At 33.2% G+C, this 27,009-nt stretch overlaps 2 protein-coding genes across 2 annotated transcripts; both read right to left on the bottom strand.

Moving 5' to 3' along the window:
• Nucleotides 1–9,590: 9,590 nt before the first annotated feature.
• On the bottom strand, nt 9,591–16,231 carry LOC114754744 (WD repeat-containing protein WRAP73-like). Its single transcript, XM_028943564.1, has 6 exons — nt 16,008–16,231; nt 14,354–14,842; nt 13,054–13,275; nt 12,903–12,975; nt 11,736–11,846; nt 9,591–10,202 (listed from the first exon to the last, which is right to left on the bottom strand). Exons 1-6 carry the CDS (start codon nt 16,122–16,124, stop codon nt 9,832–9,834), a joined length of 1,383 nt encoding a protein of 460 aa, XP_028799397.1. The 5' UTR covers nt 16,125–16,231; the 3' UTR covers nt 9,591–9,831.
• Nucleotides 16,232–21,996: 5,765 nt separating this feature from the next.
• On the bottom strand, nt 21,997–26,215 carry LOC114754751 (sucrose-phosphatase 1-like). The gene is made up of 8 exons (XM_028943571.1): nt 25,658–26,215; nt 25,271–25,570; nt 24,909–25,010; nt 24,596–24,781; nt 24,192–24,476; nt 23,191–23,377; nt 22,313–22,359; nt 21,997–22,185 (listed from the first exon to the last, which is right to left on the bottom strand). The coding sequence occupies exons 1-8, from the start codon at nt 25,715–25,717 to the stop codon at nt 22,096–22,098; spliced, it is 1,257 nt and encodes a 418-aa protein (XP_028799404.1). The 5' UTR covers nt 25,718–26,215; the 3' UTR covers nt 21,997–22,095.
• Between the last annotated feature and the right edge of the window lie 794 nt (nt 26,216–27,009).

The following is a 27,009-nucleotide window of genomic DNA, read 5'->3' on the forward strand; positions in this document are numbered from 1 at the left end:
AACATATCAGAGGAACTGAGGCACGCCAAATTTCGGGTGTAGTCAAACAATAATCTGGAATTAATTGGCGCACTTCAGTAGATTCATATGGCTGCTAAATTATCTCGTCGTCAACTATTTTATCCAGGAAACTCCTATATCGGAGTAAAGAGACGGTAAGTGGACGGGCATTCTGTCTCACATTCTTTCACCTGTTATTACAAAAAGTAATGTTAAAAATCTTATAATTTAAATAATATAAGTGCATATCAAATAGTTGTTAAGTGAATTTTACATACCTAAAACCCAATGGAGGTAAGAAAGGATAGATATTAGAGTGCGAATCTGGATACACAAGTCGTTGTGGTGCTAGCATGGGGAAGCAATCCTATGCCAATAAATGCAGCAGTGATAAGCATCCTCCAATCCCATCCTCATTTGAATTAGTAGCATTACATAATTCTCTATAAAGGTGAGCTAAAACTGCCGATCACCAACTATACTTTCCAACTTCTTACAGATCATAGAGTAGTGGGAGGTACATTAAATATACTCTTTGACCCGATCTGTCTGGTAAGAGGTAGCCGCCAATTAACCTGAGGATATACGCATGAGTAAATTGTTGAACTTGTAAATCATCTGCATCATTGGGTAAGTCATTAAATTTCTCTTCCAACCAACTTATAAGTAGTTGTTGCTCATGTAGTCTATCTGCAGATGGTCTAACGCCTAGAAGCCATTCACAAATGTCTAGCCAATTATAGTCAGTACGCCCAATGACAACCATTCCTATGCATGGAAGGCTTAATTATATAGCTACATCCTCTAATGTTATGGTACACTCTCCACGTGTAGTGTGAAATGTATGAGTTTCAGGACACGACCTCTCAACAAGTGCTAAGACCAAAGCTCAATCGTATTTAAATTGTCCTACTCTAGTAGCGCCATAAAATCCTATTAATATAAGATATTCAATAATTTGATTGGGTGGGTCAATCATTCTATTAGTGTGCATCACTCGTCTAGTATGTCGGATTCTATTAACCTACCATAGAAAGAAAAGGAAAAAGGTTAGTATCGAAGCATAAAATTTATAATCTATAGTAAATAGATTTTACTTACATTATCATTCCACACACGTTCTGAAATATGTTGAGGTTGTAAGTACAAAAGAGAGTTATCCTCTGGGCCAGGGTTGATAATCTTTTCTAGAGATTGTGCCATTTTAAAACGTCTCTGTATAAATTAAAGAAAAATTTACAAATAACATAATAGATAATCAAAGTAATTATAGTCCAATCTTCACAAAACATAATAATTTATTACAACAAGTGAACTACATAATTTATTGTTTGGATGCTACACTTTGTGGACACGTAGAAAGGTTATGACCAACTTGTCGGCACAATGCACACTTGTTAGGTTGGTTGGGAGTGATCCAATCCATTTCATTACGTATGCGACTTGAATGAGGACGTCCTTTTTCTCGAATCATTGATGGGTCTGGTATTAGAGTAGGACAATCAATTTGTGACCAGTAAATCTCATCACCTATTAGTTGGAACTCATTATTATGAGCCATTTGCATGGTGTCTAATATGAAAAAAAGATCCACGTATTGCAAATGGTCTATGCCTACTCGTACACATGCAGCAATGCTATGCATGCATGGATACTTTTCTGCTTGAAACTCTTCACAATCGCATTTTTTGTCAATCAAGTTAACCTTGCAACACTGACGAAATTGACGACATTAAACATTGTAGGGCTCCACAACCTCAAATGATGTTAATATTCTGTCAAATTCTCGAACAACACACGCAGAACCATTTTATGTTGCTATGTCTAACTTCTTTGTCATTGTCTCAGAGAATACTTTACCAACTGCAATTTGTGCATGAATTTGTTGGGCACGTTTGACAAATAGTTGTTGACTCTATATATGGTTGCCTTAACTAAACCAGTTATCGGCATACTTCGAACACCTCTAAATACACTATTCATGCACTCTGTAAGGTTAGTTGTTATGTGTCCAAAGCGACGGCCTTCAAGGTCATATGCATGCGACCAATTCTCTTTTGGGATGGCTCTAATCCATCTTGTTGCAGGTGCATGGTGCAATGCTATCTCTACTAATTGTTGATCAACAACATGACATTCGTAGGCATACCCTACAGAAAAATATTAAGTTGTTAGAATGTTTATAGAATCATGCAGTCATAAAATCATAAAAAGCACAAGGAATCTCACCAATATTTATAAACTTCTCTTTCAACCAATTTGTTCCATGTGCTTTGTGAAGATCTGAAGCCACGTGCCGTAAACAAAAAACATGATATGCATGTGATGGTTGCCATCCTACTTGGGGATTAGCAATAGCGGCCAAAATTGAATGATGCCTATTTGAAATTAAACAAATTCCCGTTCTTTCTTTTACGACACATTGGCACACAAGGTATAAAAACCATGCCCAAGCAGATCTTGTCTCCCCTTCAACTATAACAAATGCAAGTGGTACAACATTTTGATCACCATCTTGTGATACTGCCATAAGCAACGTGCTCTTGTATTTTCCATATAAGAATGTTCCATCAACTTGTACAATAGACTTGAGGTGAGGAAATGCATCTATGCATGGCTTGAATGCCCAAAAAACACGATGAAACATTTCAACTGGATGATCATTTGTACTAACTTTAAGGCATTGTTTATTTGAAAAATGTATGCATGATCCAGGCATAAAGTGTTGAACTGCAACTAACCACCTTAGGAGTAAGGAATATGAGATCTCCCAATTCCCAAAAGCAATCGCAACTGCTAACTGTTTTGCTTTCTATGCTTTTCTATATGATATAGTGTAACCAAATATGGATTGCATCCTTTCAATAATTTGTGACACTTTCACATCTGGCTTGTCAGTTACCATTGTCACAATACAAGATGATATAACAGCAGTATCTAATTTTAGATGGTCTAGAGTTAATGATGTATTCAAGCATGTCCATAATTAATACAACGATATTCTTCATATTTTTTACATGAATAGTGAACCCTAAATGTATGATGAACTCGAATAAAGTATAACTTCACTGCACGTCTTAGAACACAGACATTGCTAAATATTTTTCCAATATATAATTCTTCATTATCCCCAACATTTAGAATATTATCTAATTCACTAAACTCAGGAGCTCTAGCTGATTCGACGTGAATTTGCGATAAGAAAGCAGTTGCAAGCTCATTCTGCTCGTTCATATCATCATATTCATTATCGTTGTCATCATTATCACTCCTACTACTGGCATCTAAATATGAATCATATTCAGATTCATCCTCAAATTCATCCACAATGTCTTCTATTTGAGGAAGAGAGCATGATGGTCCATTGTTGCCACCATCTATGGGAGGTTCAAATGGTTGAAAGCTTTCCATGTCATTGCTGAACATGGACCCTTGTTCCATAATGTTCACCTCATTGCTACTTAACGGGAGTGTATTTCCTACACAATCATCCATTGGTTGTGATTCTACATGACTATAATCTGAAAAATTACATATGTTGGCATACAATTCTGCACATGTCAATTGAGTTAAAAATCTTCTTCTGACTTACCACATTTCTTTTATATCTGCATTATCCTCCAAATTGCATGCTTGGTATTGTGGTGGATTTATGTGTGTAGGATATCTATATACTAGATTTGTCACCATTTGATTGGGAGGAAGTCGTAAGTTTTGTCCAATAACTTGCTTCAATTTGTCCAATGTAATATTTTCATCAACTTTGATTATTTTCATGCTGTTGGACTCAAATGTTGTATCGGCTTAGCCATTATAAATTCGTCCATTTGCAAATATACATACGAACTCCTTTTTATGATCCATTCTATTTCCTAAATATTGCATTATAATCATTAATTAAGTACAACTGGGAGAAGACAAAACTTTGAAAATAGAAAGACTCAAATCATGGTTTCCCATGCATAGTTCGCATAGGTTTAAGTCTAGTACTAAAAAAATTATTCATATATATATGTATTATAATTCTATTTTGATTTATTCCGTACCTTTTAATTAAATTTCTAATAGTTTTAAAAGTAATATCAAATCTATGTATACTATAGATTCTTAAAAACTAAATTTTTTATGATATTCATTTTTATTAATGAAAAAAGTTTAACAAAATATTGCCACCTATTTTCTTATTAATAAAAATTTACTTTTATATTATATTTTATTCTCATTATTTTATCCAAAATATTTACTAAATAGGTAAAAGTTATATTATTTTAAGAAAAAATTAGGGGGAAGGACCTAGAAAAATAATATTTATTGAGAAGGATCTTAAAAATTATAATTATTTATAATGACCAAATACTAAAATATAAATTTAAAAATATTAAAGTACCCTTAACTAAATCCCTACATTTTTTCTTATCATGCTTCCATTGAATAGATCTTTTTTATAATCTCCTTAATTGGTACTAAAAAAATTTATAATCTTTTTCTTATCAATATTTATAACAAAATTTATTGAAATCAAATCAAAATCATTTATTATTAAGCTAAAATATCTTACATATTTAAACGCAATGAAATGAAATTATTCATCTACATGAACACCCTTAGCAAATAGTTAAATTTTATCTGGCTTTATTCTATTCCAATTGAAATTTTCTCTTTTTTTCAAACATCTATTTCGTTGCTTTTAATTTTATAAATTTTTTTACCCCATATATATATTTTATAAATATGTTTACATGTAAATAAACATATTTTACTTGATTTCATTAAATACAATTTAAATTTTTATAATTATTTTTCTTAACCTCGGTTTCTTAAAACAATAAATAATTAAATGAATAAAATTATTCAGATTTATTTTTATATCTAAAATTTTTCATTTATTTTAATAATTTTTTAATTGTTAGTTACTTTAATACACACCTATTAAGATCGAGTAAAACAAAAAAAATTATGAAAATTGATAGCAAATAAGGAATAATATGGGGAAAAAAGTTAAAGCTATGAATTTTTTTCTCATATATTCATTTCAAAAAAAAATCATATGCTTAAAAGATACTCCTCTAGTTTTATTTATAAGACAGAGAGAGTGTAAATTTTGATCCTATATATAAGGCACTTGATATAATTTTTAATACAAACATACATAATTGTCCTTATTAAGTTATTTGCACAGTTGGTACATTTTATTCACTCCTTCATCCAGTGCTTGATTAGTGTTACTTTCATAATCAAATTATGAGATAGTGGATGTGAAATTATTTTAACAGTTTTTTAATCTGTGTGAAATATACTAAAATGCCTTATAAATAGGACTAAATGGGTAATAGAGATCAAAACAAAATCTTGAGATCTTAAAACTATACAATAGAGGATTCTTACTGGCAAAATAAGAGGCACCTAAGAGTATAGATTTTTGAAATTGTTCAACCCACCACTTAGCACCTGGAGATTTAAAATAATAGTTTATCAAATAAAAAAATAAAGAAGAAAATCAAATTAAATATTATAATGACAAAATAAAAAATACATAAGAGAAATAACATACCCTCAGCAGTAATAAAAGTATGTGTCGAATGTTTGGAAGTAAGAATAGAGAAACAAGACAGCAAAAGAATGGAGGAGGCTGGAGCAACTAATAAAACGAGAGAGTAAGATGATGAGAGAGAAGAGAGAAATCTGAATACATGAAGTGGGAACACGAGCTCAACATGCGGAGGACTTAGACGCATTCATGGGCTACTAGCATAAGAGGAGATGCAAAATGTATAAGTAAAGCTTGAATGATTCAGACGCATTCATGGGCATAAGAGGAGATGCAAAATATATAGCAAGCCACGACACTACTGTAGCTTCATGGGCAAGGGAGATGAGATGACTTAATATTCTTCCCAGCTTCAGATGCATGCAAAGAGTTCAGTTGCTTTTTTGACTTAGACAAAAGTGGTTATGAGAGATTCGTACGGGGAGAGGATGCTCATACGCATGGAAATGGGAAGAAAAGGACAAAAGTATTTTTTTTGAAGTTCATCACTCAAAGATGAATTTTACAAATTCATCTCTACCAGATGAATTTGCAAATTTTCCCACTTTATTGAAGAACTCGCTCTGGGCAAGATGAAGTTTATAAATTCATCTCCAGGTGATAAATTTCAAGTGTAGCATTTTGATAATATCTTTCCATGCTGTAACATTTTGGTATTTTATTTCACTGTTAATAGCATTTTGGTAAAAATCCCGATTTACTGACTCAAGTTGATGCATCTGGTAAGGGAAGAAAATTTGCAACTTCTAGTGGTTACCAATTATCATAACTAACACGTTATAACTTGAGTTGTCATTGGAGTTACTCATAAAAATTCATTTCAAAATCATTTCATCTTACAAATTAATCATGAATTAATTATATACCCTGCAACTCAAATTTTCTTTAATTTTGGTATCATCAAAATATGGGTTCTAACACACACATTGACGACGTTAATAGGCATCTTTTTACGCGTAGGACAACTGAGTTACAAGTTGAGCTCACTCATGGATGATAAGGATCATTATTTAAAAAAATAAAAGGGAAAATCACTAACAGGTCCCACAGAAGGCAATTTATTACTCTGAGGTCCCACGAAATGTCAAAATCACTAACAGGTCCCAAGGGACCTCAGAGTAATATTTTCGTTTTGTAAAATGACATTACTGCCCTTCATATTCCAGATTCACATTTGCTCTGTCATTACGATTTACAACCTCAGCAGCGACTATTAACAACCTAATGAGAGGGCGTTAACAACCCTAGCAGTATCCGTTAACAACTTACTTTATAGAATTATATAACCTCTACATAAGAGTAAATTATAACCAAATAATATAATATAACAACTTTAACACTAAAATGGGAAGCTTTTTGATATCATTAAGAATTTTAACTAGATCCAATAGGATTATAGTAATATTTTAATGCGAAGATTCATTTACAACCTCAATAGTGACTATTAACAACCGAATGAGAAGGCATTAACAACCTAAGCAGTATCAGTTAACAACTTACTTTATAGAATATATAACCTCCGCATAAGAGTAAATTATAACCAAATAGTATAATACAACAACTTTAATACTAAAATGGGAAGCTTTTTGATATCATTAAGAATTTTAACTAAACCCAATAGGATTATAGCAACATTTTAATGCGAAAATCCATTTACAGCCTCAATGGTGAGTATTAATAACCCAAAGAGAACTGTTAACAATCTAGGCAGTATCTATTAACAATTGACTTTATAAGATAATATAACCTCTAACAACTATATAAGATTAACTTTAAGACTATTTAGTTATAGTTTAGTTAGTTATAGTTAGAAGTTATATTATCCGATAAAGTTAGTTGTTAACAGACACTGTTAAGGTTGTTAACAATTCTCCTTAGGCTATTAATACTTACTGTTGAGGTTGTAAATGGATTTTCGCATTAAAATGTTACTATAATCCTATTGGGTTTGGTTAAAATTCTTAATGATATCAAAAAGCTTCCCATTTTAGTGTTAAAGTTGTTGTATTATATTATTTGGTTATAATTTACTCTTACGCGAAGGTTATATAATTCTATAAAGTAAGTTGTTAACGGATACTGCTTAGGTTGTTAATGCCTTCTCATTCGGTTGTTAATAGTCGCTATTGAGATTGTAAATGGATCTTCGCATTAAAATATTACTATAATCCTATTGGATTTAGTTAAAATTCTTAATGATATCAAAAAGCTTCCCATTTTAGTGTTAAAGTAGTTGTATTATACTATTTGGTTATAATTTACTCTTATGCAGAGGTTATATAATTCTATAAAGTAAGTTGTTAACGGCTACTGCTTAGGTTGTTAATGCCCTCTCATTCGGTTGTTAATAATCGCTGTTGAAATTGTAAATGGATATTCACATTAAAATATTACTATAATCCTATTGGATCTAGTTAAAATTCTTAATGATATCAAAAAGCTTTCCATTTTAGTGTTAAAGTTGTTGTATTATATTATTTGGTTATAATTTACTCTTATGTAGAGGTTATATAATTTTATAAAGTAAGTTGTTAACGGATATTGCTAGGGTTGTTAATGCCCTTTCATTAGGTTGTTAATAGTCGTTGCTGAGGTTGTAAATCGTAATGACAGAGCAAATGTGAATCTGGAATATGAGGGGCAGTAATGTCATTTTACAAAACGAAAATATTACTCTGAGGTCCCTTGGGACCTGTCAGTGATTTTGACATTTCGTGAGACTTCAGAGTAATAAATTGCCTTCTGTGGGACCTGTTAGTGATTTTCCCAAAATAAAAGGATTAAGATGTAAATTTGTTTAAAAAATTTTCACTTATTCAGAAGTTTTTTTGGATTCAACTTTGCTCCAAAAGCTTTCAAATCATAGCAATTTTACCATAACAATTATCCAGGTTATGTTTGATTGCTTGTTGACCAAATATGCCAAGTTAGCAAGTCCACATGTCATCTACGTGATAACATGATCTTGTTAGCTCAACATATTTGGTCAAATAATAGTCAAACTTGTAAGTTATATCTCTAATCTTTGTTAAGTTTGTTTAAATGTTGGTTAACCGATCAGACTAAATGACAGCTCATAGTACATGTTTCCAAGTCTTAAACTCTAGTATGCTCTATAAAACTTGCACTATATAAGCATCTTCTCAGATTGAATAATATGAACCAGATATTTTCTATATGCTTTTTCTTTATATTTGGCAAGACTTAACCTAAATAATAGCCTAAGCGACATTCCTATAATTTGTAACCTTTTAGGGTGATATTAAACCTAAAGAACTTTCAAACATTGAGAACTCCTGAGTAATAATCTTCAAGACAAATTTACATTTTAATCCAAAAAAATGACATAAATGGCATCTACATCTAGATTTATCAACTTTAGTCAACCGACTCTCAAAATTAACCTAGATAATAGTTAGGAAAATAATTGCTATGATTTGAAAACTTCAGAGGCTACATTAAACACAAAAACACTTTAGAACACCCAATGCTCCTGAATAAAAATTTTAAAGACAAATTTGCACCTTGACTTTAAGAAAATGAAAAGATAAGAATTGAGTTATATAGACAAGTCGAAAGTTCAAAGAGTAGGTTATACCTAGTCATAATTGAGAGATTGAATCATATACATGAGCTAAGAGTTGAAGTTGAAGGATTAAAAGATTAATTTTTCATGTATTTATGATAATTGAAACTATAGAAAAGCACACTCTCCTTCACAAGCTTTGAATAGCATGGCTTGTAATTTATGGGAGTCATAACCATATAAAAGCTCTAAATTTGACTATCTCCCCCCTCCCCCAAAAAAAAAAAAGCAGAATGCTATCATTTGGTTTTCAAATCATAAGAACTACTTTTATATGATTTTATAATGACAGGGATGTAATCGATCATGAACAAATTATATGAACCAAATCGATAATTCTAAAAATTTAAGAATTAAAAGCTCCATTTTCCCTAGCTAAATTTATATACCCCCACAACAAAGGAGTGATTTAGCCCTTCACATACTTTAAAAAGAAACAAGAGAGCTCACACGACATTTTTATGCACGATTGCCCTACCTAAACCGGTTTACATATATTCTGTGGCTCAAATTCGATCTGTACATGTAGAGCCCACATACAGATTAAGTCTCAGCCGTTGAACACAAGTACACGGCACATATACAAGAATTCTCTGCCATGAATCTATGATCCTAATCCCAGGTTCTAGTCTTCCAAATGTAAAGAAATAGAGCGAGTTGCTCATATTTACCATTACTTTGGTTTCTGGTGGAAGTATCACTCCTCTGAGCTGTATTCGCTAGACTCCTCTGCCAATAAAGGTACAGCAGCACAACAGAATGATTCCTTGTCCTTAAGGAGAAGACAGCTTCCATCTGAATTCCATTTCAGGTCTGTTACTGTGAACTGTGGTAAAGGAACGTGAACACAATAGGCACCAGAGGGAGTCCACATATACAAATGTGTGCTTGCGGTGCAAACAACAAGACGTGTGCATGTTGGATCCCATGCTGCTGCTTTGATGGGATCTTTCTGCACTAGGATTGCAGCAAGCTCGAGATGTCGAATATCCCATATCCATAGCGTCGTAGGCATGCTGTCGTTTCGTGTGCAAATATATTGGCTGTTATTGCTCCAAGACAAAAGACCTACAACAAATGTGATGCATTGTAAAGGTAAACACTAGTAGTGCTCAGTTCATTCATAAACATAAATCTATCTCATCTGTTATTTATGAGCTGCTAGGGATACAGTTCATCTAACTAACTAGTCCAACAAATCCCAGAAAAAAGAATGAGCTGTAGGAGACTAAGATAATTTAAATTCAAAATGACAAAATACAACAAAATAAGACAAGCTTCAATTGACAAAAGTAGCAAACCAACCACACTTGGGATAATTTTAGGCTTACAAAATGACAAAATACAACAGAAACTCCAATATGCATCCAAAAAAAGACAGAAAAACTGCACATGTAAACAAGGGCAAAAGAATGTCGGCACCTTAACCAGACCAAGTACCACAAATGCTTAAGGACAAGTCGGAGATAAGAAATCAGTGAAAAACTGTTGTGATAAAATACAACAAATACTTAAGGACTCGGGATAATTTTAGGCTTACACAATGACAAAATACAAACTCCAATACACATCCAAAGAATGGCAGAGAAAAACCGTATATGAAAACAAAGGCAAAAGACATGATTGTGCTGGTCAGCACTGAATTGGGCAGAAATTAGTGATCCACCCTCACCAGTGCATGGAATACATGACAGTAAAATGACAATGCATTGAAGCATGTGAAATGACGGACGCAAATTATCTTTGGGTTTCAGTCATCATGGTAAGATTTTATCCCATGTGTAAAAATTAAAAAAAAAGGATGGTGATAAACATAAAACGGTCACAGAAACAGACAATGGCAAGGTTTCTGGTGACATTTCTAATGACCCTTGGCAACTAATATGTGGAGATAAACATGGTGAGGCAAACGTCACACCTAAATTAAAGCTTTTCATCAAACTGTAAGGCGGAAAATTTAAAGTTCTGGTCTCGGGAAGACAGCAAGTTTATTGCCCTGAATATAATAATCAACAGAAATTCCTTCCTTGTAATTTTTCTCAATCTTCTGTTCTCAGAACTAGTTGAATCGCAAGGATAGGTTCTACATGAGAAGGGCATTCAATCATGAATAACGTAATCTTAGGCTTAAAAAGAAGTTATATATTGAATTAAATTAAAGTAATTGAAGTCACTTAACACCTAGAAGATAAACAAGAAAAGTCCGCATTTTTTACAAACAACTCAGGATTCAAAATGCGATGTTACATCACAACTGATGGTATCCAATGCATATATTAATCACTAATCCTATATGATCATATCACCCCAGGATGAAGACACAAGGGGATCACTTGGTAAAGCTCCTACTTAAGCAAACAAATTATAATGAAGACCAGAAAAGCCGTACGGACATTAAATTTTTTTACTCTCCCCCCCCCCCATTATTGCTAAATAATGGAATTCGGGGCGATGATTTTATTTGTGATTGAAAAACAAATTATTAGTCTTCTACTTCTTTTGAAAAATACCCTCAATTTTGCCGCCCTTCTCTAAGATCATTAATTTATGCAGCAAGGAAGGTCATAATTTGTGGCAATAAAAAAGTAAAGCATCGCCTACCAATTCCTTGTTTGGGATTTGGTTTGTCTGCAGGAGGTTTCTGGAATGGCAAATTAATAGGTACTTCCATAACCTCGTACCTGACTCTGAAGGGTGCTTCTGGTACATTTGCTGGAAGAAATAAAATATTAAAAATGAATGAGAGCAGGGAAAAAACTAACGGGCCAATCAAGAGATATCAGAAGGCGCAGAAAGAATAATCGAGATATCACCAGTTTACTAGTTCAAATCTTGATTCTCTCTTAGCATCTTGGTTTATCATCAAAACAAGGGCAAAGACGGAAACTTCTAGCAAGATACAAAATTTCTACCACGGGAAATAAATTTGTAGAAAAGAGCAAAATTCTGATTTATTTAAGTTCTGTTGATTTCAAGATAAGAAACCAAGAATGAAACTGAATAGAATTGTCTGTGGACTATTAAGAACCAAATAATCCCAAAGGTTTACAAGTTATTTAGAGAATGCTCAAAGATGGCTTTATTATTTATCTCCAGCCTGCCTCTTCACATGAAAACACTGTGTGGTTTAAAGCATGGGCCAAGCGAAGATCCATCACAACTTACACTAAAAAATTAATTAAATTTGAGAAAAGACACAAGCAAAGATCCCCCTGGTGGTTTGGTCATTAAAGCTTCAATATTTTGCTAAAAAATAATTCATCCCAAGGGGTTAAACTATAAAGAGATGATAACGAATATCATCAAGCATCCCAATAAATAGGATTTTTAAAAGCTCATCCAGCTTAGGCAATTACCTTTGTATTATTATGACTTCTAAAGAAAAGAATAATAAACTATGTCCGCAGCCTCACAATACATATATATTCAAAGGTTTGAAATTTGAAGCTCTTTGGCGGTTTAGCCACTTTAAGGGGGTGTTTGGCAAAACCAAAACCTAGGTTTCAGAATCACTTTTCCGCAAAACGAGATAATCTCCTCCACATATTTACTTCGTAATCCGTAAAAGCACTTTTGAAACCATGGTTTGGTTTCTATCCAAACACCCCCTAAATCTAAATGGATTTTTACACCAGATGCTTCATGAAAATGTATCGCTACAGCTCATAAAGTGTAAATATCGAACTGACTGGATGTTGTATAAGAAAAAACTTCTGAAGTGCATATATAAAAGAAGATAGTATGCTGGTTCCTACAGTAATTGCTTACCATCATTTCCATGAGAAAAATCATCGCTCAGGCATAGCTCAGACATATCAAATTGCAGTGGCTCATCTACCTCCTGCAATTTCAGGAAAGAGGTATATAAATTTCCCATAACTGAAACATCAAAAACTTGAAATGCAGAAAATAGGATTACCTTGAAAACAGTAGCATAACAAGGACCACGGACTGTAGATAAGTGCATCAACTCTGCAAATGTCTTCCAAGTCAGATGATTCAGAACCCGCAACATCTGATCATAACTACCCACTGCTAGAAACTGACCACAAGGAGACCATGACACGCTTTTAACTCCTAATCCACTTTCATATGGTTGATACTTGAGAAGGCACCTTCCGTCAGGAGAATAGATTAGAACCTATATTAAACCACGATAACTAAGTTTCTTCTCAATTCCATTACAACACAATTTATTGACACTATTCTATTGCACACCCGGCTGATTATGTTTTGATGACAAGCCTTAAGCAATAAATAAGCAGAGCAGACATAGGGAAGAAAACGAAATATATACAGATAAAATACAACATAGAGATACACTGGTGTAAACGCAGATGCTTCTTTGCTAATTATTGGATTTGATTTATTATATTGATCCTCCCACAACAAGGAAATTATCTTTCATGAAAAGACAAATGTGAGATCATAGGATTGCATGATCCTCACCAAGTAAAAAAGAAAAAATCCGGTAGGACCAGCACTCTGGCTTCTCCCCATGTGAAATCGCAGTTAATAGTTCTGCCCCCAAAAATCACCGTCACCATCCCACTCCATACATTCGACATGACATGACACACAGCACAGGCCCCTCCGAGAAAGCAGATGCAAACAGTGGACATTTTGGTTGTAAAGCAACTAGTCACATGTTGTTATATAATAGTTGAAAAGTTAGCTTTTAGTTAGTAGCCGTTAGAGTATATTTGTAAACTAGCCGTTACCTAGTCAAAGGCTCATAAATAAGCCCCTTCTTTTCATTTGTAAATCAGACCAGATTGTGAATAATAAAGTGCACTATTCAGCTAAGTCTCTCTTCTCTCATCTTTCTCTCTGAATCTGTCTACTCTCTTGTTTTCTTCCTAACTTCTACTTCTCTGTTTCTCTTCTTCTTCCCGTCTCTCTCCCTCTCTGTCTTTCTGTTATAACCACAGCACATTTCCCCATGCATTGCACAAAATATGAGAAATGAGCGACATTGTTAATAACTTACAAAGTGTGTGACTTGCTAGAGATTTGATAAAATATGGATATACTATTCACAAAAGCTCAACAATTAGATCACTGATTCTAACTGTTTCTTAAATTTCTTAATATATGGGCCCAGCCCAATTAATCTTTCTTATTACCAGGTTTTTTCCTTCTCTCATCCAGAATGTTTTTAACACTGACACCCCAATTTTGGACTCTTCACAGGAGGAAGAAAACAAAAGGCTAATTACCTTGTACTCAAGTGGTGAATCCCAAATCACTACAGAACTATCATCAGGTGACCATTCAAGATCAGCCAAGTCTTGAGTGTCAACAGCAAAAATGCCCATTATTTCCCACGTATGACAAGATAATAGATTGATATAGTCCTTACAATCACGCCTAGTGCAAATTGCAGCAAATTTTCCATCTCGAGTGAAAGAGACTCCCCTAGAAGCATGTTTTGGCCATTGCACATGCACACAAGCTGTGTTTACTAATGACCAAACTGTTAGCTGCAACTGGAAATCTGTTGTGGTCAGTATGTGGCGACTATCTGGGCTCCACCTGGCATATGCAATACCAGCAGGACCTTCATCTATCTTGCATGTCCATTCAGGCTGGGTCAGCGACCAAGCTTGTATCATTGGCCTTTTATATAGACCACAAAGAATGTATTCAGAATCGAGGGCCCATTCAATATAGCTAATCTTGTCTAAGCAAGAGAACAACTGCACGACCTGCATGGGAAATATTGTTTGCTTTCAAATCTAGATGTTGAGCTGGAAACAAGCTGCTCAATCAATAAGTCAAATCCAAATTGGATGACAGTAATGCCCATTAAGCAGATTTAAATTAAAAATGGAAGGGCCAAATGCAGTTTTTGATATTGAAATTCGAAACTAAATCATATCACCCTGTACCAAGCATAGCTCATAACTGTACTCAAACATTAACTCTTACAGTATTGTTATCTAGTTTGCCACATTCAAATGCTTTAGCTTCAGAAGCCAAAACAAATATCTTATAGAGTTTTGGATTCATTACCAATCCAGCCCCATCAATATTTTCTTCCCTAGATAGTTATTGTTGCCTTAATCATCTGAATCTAACGCTGCGATTTGGTGTTTACAGAAGAATTAAAAAGAATGGCAAATCATGAAAGGGCAAACAAGTCATGACCCGTTCCATTGTTTGGAAGCTTAAGAAGAGAGAATAATGGACAGAACAGAGTGACTAGTAAATTAGTTTCCAATATCACCCTTTACTTTTTTTAATTATTGTAACAAGTTTTTAACTAATAGATCTATTCATTTCAATTCATCATTAACCCGCAATTTTGAGGGATAAAAAAAATTAGAATTTCAGACAGTAATGGGTACTTGGAGGTCATCTCTCGTCACGCTACAGCATCCTTACGACAATCGACCCAGAATAGCCGGTCCATGCTAAGCAGGGATCAAATGCACATCCAGATATGGAAAATGGCGTAATGCTCAGATCCCCATTCTTTAAATGACTTATCTATTATTAAAATTTTAATAAAAAATAAACTAAAATAACCATAAATGCATTCTCGCAAAATCGACTCCAAGGTACCAAAATTCTTGAGCGCCAAATTCGAAATAGCAATTACAATCATCTAGCTGAAAATTTTTTTATCAGAAAACAGTGAAAGAAAGATTGTACAGTACACCATTACACCCACATGAAACAACCCAGACAAGGGGGTAAAAGAAAACAGAACTCTAAATGTTCAAACAACAAAACTCCCCCATAGTGCCATTATCATCTATCAAGCTCTAGCTTAACTCTTCACGTTGAAATCTCAGCATATTAAGAGGCGGCAGAAATATTGCAAAGAAAGCCATGGAATCAGAGTGAAAGGAAGAGGGCGCAAAATACCTTGAAAGACAGAGTATCCCGAATTACGAGGCGATAATCGACGGCAACGGCTATGAAGCGAGCGTTCGGTGAAAAACAACACGGGCCCGTTTGCTTGTAAGAGTCAGTGAACTCCATGGATCAGCGAATGAGGACTGAGCTATTCGAACAAAATCTTATTGTGAAGCTTCACAACTATGAAAGAATGCCAGAAACCGGTAGATCTGGAATTGTACATCGTCTGGTAGTTGATGCAATTTGATTTGAGTCTTTTGAGGTAAGATTTTGAAATAATTACCTACCAAATGGAACGTTAAAACTTAAACGGTGAGGGGCTTTTTGCCTGGGAATCGTTTTTTGGCCAACTTTTCCGGAAATTACCTCAAAGTCCTAATTTATTATACCAAATGCTAAAATTTAGCATAGCAAATTAACAATTAACAATTTTAATAAAAAATAATAACGAATCATATAAAATTTAATGGTTATTTGCATAAGAAAAAAAATAATTTATTTTTGAAAAAAATCTTTTAAAAGGCACTTAAATAACTCAAATCCTTATTTAAACCATTGAATTTTTCAAAACCCTAATCAAGTCACATGATCTAAACATGGATTTTAAAATTTTATTAAATTGAATTTATTAATTTTCAGAGTTGTATTATTATCAAGTTTCATTCATTATAGACCTACACAAGTGTGTTATGGAGATAAAAAGTTATAATTTAAAATTAAAACATGTTAAGTGCGAAATCAAACATGTTAATTTGAAGGGAAAAAGACAGAAAAATGCAACTTTAACTCCAGAATCCTAAAAACGTTCGACCAATTTCACAAATCCTGTTTTGGTACCATGAGACCTAATTGGGATTATTATGTGAAAGGAAAAGACCAAATTGCCCTTCATTTTAAAATATCACAGTCCCTACTGGTCGGCCGGTCCGCGGAGCTTCGGCGGCGGCGGTCCCCAGAGCTCTAGCGACCAGCCGACAATTGGTCACCGGAGCTCTGTTGGTTGGAAATTTTTTTTTGAAAATTTTTACAACTTCAATATAACGGTTAACAACTTTTGTAATGCTATTAACAACTTCAGTATAGCAATTAACAACAGGTTTTCTTGGAAATTCAACAAACTCCGGCGATCGGAAACAATTTTTTTGAAAATTTTTACAACTTCAATATAACCGTTAACAACTTTTATAACGCTATTAACAACTTCAGTATAGCAATTAACAACAGGTTTTCTAAGAAATTCAACAAACTCTGACGACCGGAAACAATTTTTTTGAAAATTTTTACAACTTCAATATAACAGTTAACAACTTTTATAATGCTATTAACAACTTTAGTATAACAATTGACAACAGGTTTTCTGGGAAATTCAACAAACTCCGGCGACCGGAAACAATTTTTTTGAAAATTTTTACAACTTCAATATAATGGTTAATAACTTTTGTAATGCTATTAACAACTTCAGTATAGCAATTATCAACAGGTTTTCTGGGAAATTCAACAAACTCCGGCTACCGGAAACAATTTTTTTGAAAATTTTTACAACTTCAATATAACCGTTAACAACTTTTGTAACGCTATTAACAACTTCAGTATAGCAATTAACAACAGGTTTTCTAGGAAATTCAACAAACTCTGGCGACCGGAAACAATTTTTTTGAAAATTTTTACAACTTCAATATAACAGTTAACAACTTTTGTAACGCTATTAACAACTTTAGTATATCAGTTAACAACAGACATTTCAAAAAATTCAACAATTGGTCGCCGAAGCTCCAGTGAAGGAAAACATTTTTTTTTGAAAATTTTTATAACTTCAGTATAACGGTTAACAAATTTTGTAACTCCATTAACAATTTCAGTATAGCAATTAACAACAGGTTTTCTGGGAAATTCAACAAACTCTGGTGACCGGAAACAATTTTTTTGAAAATTTTTACAGCTACAATATAAACGTTAACAACTTTTGTAACGCTATTAACAACTTTATTATATCAGTTAACAACAGATTTTTTGAAAAATTCAATAATTGGTCGCCGGAGCTCCGGCGGAGGAAAACAATTTTTTTTAAAATTTTTACAACTTCAGTATAACGGTTAACAACTTTTGTAACCCTATTAACAATTTCAGTATAGCGGTTAACAATAGGTTTTTGAGTTTGTTAAAGGCATTTTTGAAGTTATAAAAATGCCACTTTCTAAATTTTTCGAAAAACTTATTGTTAACTGCTATATCAAAGTTGTTAACCGTTATATTGGAATTGTAAAAATTTTCAAAAAAACGTAATTGTTAACGTTATACTGAAGTTGAAAATTTTTATAATTTCAGTATAACGGTTAACAACTTTTATATTGCTATTAACAACTTCAATATAGCAATTAACAACAAGTTTTCTGAGAAATTCAACAAGCTCCGGTGACTGGAAATAATTTTTTTTTTGAAAATTTTTACAACTTCAGTATAACAGTTAACAACTTTTGTAACTCTATTAACAACTTCAATATAGCAGTTAACAACAGGTTTTTCAAAAAAATTCAAAAAGTGGCATTTTTATAACTTTAGTAATGCTTTTAACAAACTCAAAAACCTGTTGTTAACCACTATACTGAAGTTGTTAATAAGGTTATAAAAGTTGTTAACTGTTATATGAAGTTGTAAAAATTTTCAAAAAAATTGTTTTCCTCCGCCGGAGCTCCGGTGACCAATTATTGAATTTTTCAAAAATCTGTTGTTAACTAATATAATAAAGTTGTTAATAGCGTTACAAAAGTTGTTAACGTTTATATTGGAGTTGTAAAATTTTTTAAAAAAATTGTTTCCGGTCACCGGAGTTTGTTGAATTTCCCAGAAAACCTGTTGTTAATTGCTATACTGAAGTTGTTAATAAAGTTACAAAAGTTGTTAACCGTTATACTGAAGTTGTAAAAATTTTCAACAAAAAAAAATGTTTTCCTCAACCGGAGCTCCGACGACCAATTGTTGAATTTTTCGAAAAATCTGGTGTTAACTGATATACTAAAGTTGTTAATAGCGTTACAAAAGTTGTTAATTGTTATATTGAAGTTGTAAAAATTTTCAAAAAAATTGTTTCCAGTCGCAGGAGTTTGTTGAATTTCCCAGAAAACCTGTTGTTAATTGCTATATTGAAGTTGTTAATAACGTTACAAAAGTTGTTAACGGTTATATTGAAGTTGTAAAAATTTTCAAAAAAATTGTTTCCGATCGCCGGAGTTTGTTGAATTTCCAAGAAAACCTGTTGTTAATTGCTATACTGAAGTTGTTAATAGCATTACAAAAGTTGTTAACCGTTATATTGAAGTTGTAAAAATTTTCAAAAAAATTGTTTCCGGTCGCGGGAGTTTGTTGAATTTCCCAGAAAAGTTGTTGTTAATTGCTATATTAAAGTTGTTAATAGCGTTACAAAAGTTGTTAACGGTTATATTGAAGTTGTAAAAATTTTCAAAAAAATTGTTTCCGGTCGCCGGAGTTTGTTGAATTTTCCAGAAAAGCTGTTGTTAATTGCTATACTGAAGTTGTTAATAGCTTTACAAAAGTTGTTGTTATATTGAAGTTGTAAAAGTTTTCAAAAAAAAAAAATTTCCGAGTGACGAAGCTCTGGTGACCAATTGTCGGCGGGTCGCCGGAGCTCCGGTGACCAGCCGGCTGGTAGGGGCTGTGATATTTTAAAAATAATATTTAAAATGAAGGGCAATTTGGTCTTTTCCTTTCACATAATAATCCCAATTTGATCTCATGGTACCAAAACGGGATTGCTGAAATTAGCTGGACGTTTTTGGGATTCTGGAGTTAAAGTTGCATTTTTCTGTCTTTTTCCCTAATTTGAATTCTCTTTTGGTTTTTACTAAAATCAGCATCAGAGTCATTTCATAAAATTTTAAAATCTTTCTTCAATTCATGTGACCTGATTAGGATTTTAACAAATTATGAATTTGAGTTATTTGTATATTTTTTAAGGGATTTCCATTTATTTTTTGCTAATAATTCCTATAATTGCATCATTAGAATTAATATCTTCAGTATAAGATAGGAAAATATTTACATCAAGTTTTTAATATTCATTATCTCAAATTCTTCAATCATACAATCACTTGCATTTTAAAATTAAAGATGACTATTGAGTCACCAAATTTCATTAACATTATGATACAAAAAATTATGAGTTAACTTGTTATCTTTGACTACGGTCATTCATAATTTTTATATAGCTAACTTTTGTTTAACAAATAACAAAGCTACTCTTTTAGATCTTTCACAACTTCTATATAATCATTGACTTTTTTTATATACTATATCATCATTGACTTTATTTAATTAGATATTAACAATTTTCGTTTAGAAATTCAACAATCATGATTTTTAAATTTCAAACTTTTTAAAATAAATAAATGAGGTGTTCATAGCTTTTTGCCTTCAGGCCCTCATCTGGACGTGAATCGGGCCCTTACCTGTGATGAAGAAGACATATTCTACCACGAAAGTTATTAACTAATAAAATATAGTCAATATCCTTCCGGTCTTAAATATAACACCCTTATAATAAGGGTCTTATATTTAGGATCGAAAGAATACTTATATAAAATTTGTGAATTGTCATGAAAAAACAGCTTTATTGCTGGCTAAACAAAATTGTTAATAACACATGAGATTTAGTTGAAGCCCATATAAAAATTGTGAAGAACCTAAAGAGTGGCATTGTTAAATAAAAGCTATTAATAGCTCATGTAATATAGCCAATAAACATATAAAGTTGTAAATGACATGAAAAAGTAATTTTATCTCAATTCTTAAACTTCAGACCATAATAACAAATTTTTAATGCATTTTTTCAATTTGAGAATAGAATTTAACAAGTCGTCGTTGCAATTTAAAAATTTAAAAACTTGAGAAGATGAGAAAAAAAATCATGTATTTAGAAAATTCTCAATCTCTAAACTTTAGCTGGTAATAATAAATTTTCAATTCATTTTACTAATTTTGAAATAAAAATTATAAATATGGGCATTTATATCTTTTTGCTTGAATTTCCAAATGTCAGTTTAGAATTTTACACTTTTCTAGGATTATACTAATTCAGGTAGCTTTCGACGAAATTAACATTTTCCAGGTTTTTCATTTGTCATTTTCCCTTTTTTGACATAAAAGCTCTTATTTTTTACTTATAACTATTAACAACTATTATTTTAGAATTAGCAACTTTAACTAGGAAAATGACAACACAACTCCAGTAGGAAACTTCATAACATTAGTTGTTAATTTCTAGTGCTACAATGGTTAATCCTAAACAAGAGGGTTTTCAATGGAGTTATTGATAAAAGAAAAAGTCACTATTTTTTATACTGAAATACTAAATAGGTTAATATTAAGGTTGTTATTAAACTTTAGCAGTAACAATAGAAAATTAACAACTCTACTATAAAAAAAATTGACATCGAAGCATACTAAATAAGTTAATATTAAAGTCGCTAGCGCGCACTCATATTTATAAATTGGCCTTAATGGTCTGTTCTCCCTGTCAAGGCTGTAACATTCGATAGCATATAACTTTTGTACATAAAAAGAAAACAACTTTCATTATGCATAAGACATACGACAAGTAGTTAATATATTAGCATATAAAGATGGTTGAGTAATGAAATGATGTCATCATATGAGTAGAAACTTGAGGGAACTATACAATCGATATTGCCCTTCTGTTCTGAGACTCCTACTCTCTTTCCCTAGTATCAATATCCTCTATCCTCTGAAAATCCAAGACTGGAGGCAACAGAGGGATCATGCTCAGACTTGGAAGAGATTGTCAATGTTGAGAATAGAATGGCATTGAGGTGGCAAACGTCATAGGTCATTGAGGGGATTGGAGGACGAATACAAGCGGGAGGTGAACGTGTAATTGAAGTTGCATCTCGATAACATATTTTTATTGGTGTACTGTATTCAAGACCAGGGCTTCATAAAGGATCATTGGTCTTTCACTGTCATTTCTGAATTCCAAGGTCTTCTTTTGACATTAATGTTATGGATAGATAGGTCCCTGATTGTCGTTTCCCAATAAAATGTTATGAAGTTAAATGATGATCTAGATAAGCCAAGTCTTGTCATTTTGTCCTGAACAATCCAACCAAGTCTGATGCAAGTGCATCCATGTAAACTCATCTGGTGCATCAACCTGCAAAACTCCGAATGCTGTCAGGGCAGAAAATAATTACTGATATAAAAAAAAAAACCATATGATAAGCAAAGTTTCAAACAAAAAAGGGGATCACATTTTAGGAAGGATCTACAACATCCTTTACCTTTGAATTCATTAAAACTTTTGTTGAGCAGCCTTGCAATTCATTCCCTGATTCAAAACGACAATGGATTGATCAGAGTAACTATCAGTGGAAGGAAAATGATGTAAAAATTAAATGCTGAAAAAAAATTCAAACACAAGACCTGTAAATTGAAAATTTATCAAACATTGTGACAATAATGATTTAGGTTACGCGGAGGCAGTGTGAGCATGATGAATGACTTTCATGAGTTAGTTCCTAGGCCCTTCAGTTCCTTTTTCTATTGGATGCATTTTAGACTGAAGCAATATATTTCACTTGTGGCCTTCATTGTCATGTTTCCTTCATTAGCCAACCTGCAGACATTCTTGCCAAAGGACTACCTGGTGTTTTCTTGCAGACTTAACCATCAACCTTGCCATGGAAGATATCTTGAGAAGGAGTGTTAGGATTGTAAAAAATGCAATTGTTTTAGTTATTTCTTTGGTCTTGTACGTCGTTTGTTGTAACTAGATTAGCCCCCTTTAGCGTGTATAAATATCCATGTAACTGCCTCGTCCGCAATAGAACTGAGAATTTCATACTCTATTTTTGTCAAGAAGCAGACTAGATAGAGCCAAAATGTTACGTAATATTGAAGGCTAGTTAAAGGAAGACTAGGAAGTATGGACCCAAACTAATGTTAGTATACCAGATGTTACAATTTTAAATCACAAAAAACACCTAAACCCAACAACAAGTGCTTCAATAATTCCAGTCTAGTGTTAGAAGTTCAATCATTCACGATAATTAGAAAGCACCCAAAAAAACGAAACAAGATGCCATCATGAAATGATAAATGGAGAGATAAAGATATAAAAATCACCACTAAGCAAAGTACTATACTAAATATCTCTCACCACATAATTCCCACTTGTCAAATTTGACCTGCCATGATCCCAAACTAATCTCTGCAAAAGACACGCGATCCACCCAGACTTGAAAGCGTATTCCTTGCTTGTCCCCATACAATTTCTCAAAGGCATCTAAGATTTGGTGCCTATTTTGTTCAACTCCTGATGGATGGACAAAACTTCCTGCGTGATGCTAGAGAAAAGCGCAGACATTCAAATGTAACTCTTCAAATCAATGGGAGGAGACCAGAGATTCATAGCAAAGTTATTTAAGAATGCCACCATAAAAAAAGTAACGTGACAATGTACATGCAATATTGATTTCTCACCCACCCTTTCTCAATCAAGAGTTTCTATATAACGTGGCTATAAACTACATGGGTTACAGCCTTACAGGAGAGGTGAAAGATAATATCACAGTGAAAATGCAAAATTGATTTTCTCCCCTACCTGTCTCAACCAAGATTTCTAAATATTAGGTTGTTACAGGAGAGATAAAAATCTGCAATTCATAGACCAGATATCAAAAGCAAATTCATAAGCTTTGTTACTCATGTAATTGAGCGGGATCTTTTGGTCAATAATTTATCTAAAGATTTGGCTATTGATGGAGCACAATGATGCTATGTAATCCAAACAACTAATCCCATTTATTGGGATAAGGATTGTTTGTTGTCGTTGTCGTTATTGTTTCTCATGTAATTCTTCAATTGGTTTTTAACCCCAAAAAAAAAAAAAAAAAAAAGAGAGAGAGAGAAAAGGAAAAAAAGAATTTCATTTTTCTTTTCTAACCTGATTCAAACTTATTTTTCTATATTTCTTTTTTACATTTTGAGACTATAGTTCCCCCCCCCCCCTCCCAATTTCTGTATTTCTACATTATAATGAATATATAATCCTAATGCCTCATTTTAACTAGCTGTGCATATAAGGAATTCAGCTTACTTAATGCAAACCATACAAGCAAAATTCAGCAATTCAAAATATAAAAATGAGATTAAACTTACAAAGGTTGATTTTACAGTTTGCATTTTCTGCTCAGAATTCTCAATTTCTCCACACCGCCATCTCTCATAAAATATGTAAAGCTTCACTACTTCGTGCCCAGGATTAAAAGGTTTTTCAACTGACTTCTCAGTAATATCCCTTGGAGACACACTTGGACCTACTGAAAAGTTACCAATGGCTTCAATAATACCCGCTGAACATCTCCCAGTTGCATGAATTATTTTTGGGTTGCTCTTTGCATTGTCTGCATACCACTGAAGCAGTTCCTCCAGTGAATTACCGACCTGCAAATTCAAGAAATAGACAATGGTTATTCACCTTACAACTACAATAAACAGAAAAATGAGCAAGATTTAAATTACGGTGACCTAAGTCATTGTTAACACATTACAGACCATGACACCATGACATCAGGTACACTGAAAAGTTCAGCATCATTTCCTGAGTCTCCACAGACAAGAGTGTTGACTGGTCCCTTGCCATCAGCTTTGAATTTTTCAAGTAAGTAGGTAAGGGCCTGTCCTTTGCCAGCACCTTGGGGCAATATGTCCAGAGCAGTACCATTGCTATAAAGTATTTTCACATCTAACTGAGAAAGAACACATGAATATCAGATTAATATAAAAATAGTCTCATGCATTGATATTTAGGTAAAGCTATGAAAACGACGTGAAAGAAATTTTGTCATAATGATAGTTTATGAGCTTTGATTTTACCCTGCGTTTTTCTAGACATTTGGAGAGACCAAGAATGACTTCCGAGGCCTTTCCTTTTTCAACATAAAAGCTAACTTTGTGTGGTCGATTCTCTGTTTCAGGCTGCGGTTAAACCAGAAAATTGAAACATTGACAAATATTACACGAAAACCCATTGTCTCAAATGATGACTGATCAAATATGTGATCATACATTCCCTCATAACAAAATTTTATCAACTAGAATGAGCCCGCGTCAAAATACATGACCTGAAAGTAATTTATACATATGCATGCATTTCTATAACAACATCAAAACTACAGGTTTGGTTAAGTTAAATTTATATATTTGATTATCAAAAAAATTATAGGCTAGAAACATACTTGGGGAATTAGTTCAGGAAACTTGGCCGTTTCTTGTGTAATGGCTTTTCTGTCCCAGTTATTATCCAGATATCGTTTCCAGTCATCATCTGGCACCATGGATTCACCATAAGCAATCTCAGTACCCACAGACATGATTGTTATATCAGGGGTCAATAATGGTTTCTCCTTTCTTAACCTTCTGTAACTTGGAGGTGATCTACCAGTGGAGAAAACAAGCAGAGAATTGTGCCGGTAACTGGCTTCCCATAGCGCATTGAACCTGAGAAGGGCTAAGTTTCCAGGATCATCATGGTCTACCTGCAGTAAAATCAACAGTTAATTCCGGATTGCATCCCAAGCATCAGCAGAAGACGGACCATCAATAAAACTAAGCGTGTCATTTACCATAGTGCCATCAAGATCAGAAACTATCACGAGACTGGGAGGATCATTGAGGCGATCCATAAGTTTCTTTCTGGGGTTCACAACTGAAATTCCCCAATGGCTAACTGATAAGAATCTTCACCGATGCACAATCAGAAAGTCACCACTTGCTACAATAAATATCACATTCTTTCTTGACCAGCAAAATAAATGTCATGTTGTAGTTACAAAGGCTAAGGATCTTGATATCACTCAACAAGATTTAATAATTAAGTCGATCGCGCCTATAAAAGTTTAAAAAGAAAATGCATTCCCGTTCAAGTTTTAAGAATCATATTTCCTATTTAAAAGTGAAGTTATTGCAACGGAAAGGGACAAATTCCTCGACAAACAAAAGCACAAAGCAAGTATTGAGAAACAGAGAGAGAAACGGAGATTGGAAATACAAGGCACAGAGCAAGTCAGCAAACAACTTCGAAATGTTGCAGAAGACGCCAATAAGAGGAAACGGAGAAGAAATTGCCTCTTCACTTCACCGGGCCAATCCGAAATTGGGTGTGTTTTGTGCCCAAGGAATCAGACCCACCGCGCACGTATCACCGAAAAAATAAGTCCAATTTCGTTAGTCTTTTGTACATATTCATCTGCGACCGGTTTCTCTCCGCTGCTCACTCCACGTGCTGCGCCTCCTTTACCCTAAAACGACGTCGCTTCCTTGGTAATATCACCACATCCACTGCTCTTTGCCTGTGTGCGCGGTCCACAGACTACACAGTGAAGCATCTAAGTACTCAACTAGTTGCATAGCAAGCATCACTGTCCCAAAGCAATATGTGATATAAAATAATTAGTACTTCCAATTTAAATAATCTAAATAAGTTTAAAAATTAGTTAAATTAGTTATTTATAATAATTAGGTATTGTCTTTCTAAAATACCTTGCTAATCACGTGTAATAGCTAAAACTATCATTTGATGAAATATTCAACATGTGTAACTGTTACAGAGACTAAACATAGATAAATATGAGGGACAAGTAAATTGAAATATTATATTTAGGATTAAATTAAATATCAAACTAGCTTTTATACTAAGGGGTGTTTGGATGAAACCAAACCATGGTTTGAAGAATAGCTTGTGGAGAATAGATTCTGAAAAAAATAAATTTTGTGAAGAATAGATTTTGTAAAAAAGTGATTCTGAGAAGTGAGAGTGTTTGGATAGTTGTTATCAGAAGCAATTTTTATATGTACAAATTATTAAAAAAAAGCATAAGTTAATATGATAATTACATAAAACATAGATTGTATGATATATTTTAATTTGAAGGAATAAAATTGTTAATAATATATTTTTTACCAACATAATTAATAA

This window comes from Neltuma alba, unplaced genomic scaffold (assembly GCF_004799145.2).
Source record: "Neltuma alba isolate B1F8T4 unplaced genomic scaffold, ASM479914v2 tig00010187_pilon, whole genome shotgun sequence".
Classification (NCBI taxonomy): domain Eukaryota; kingdom Viridiplantae; phylum Streptophyta; class Magnoliopsida; order Fabales; family Fabaceae; genus Neltuma; species Neltuma alba.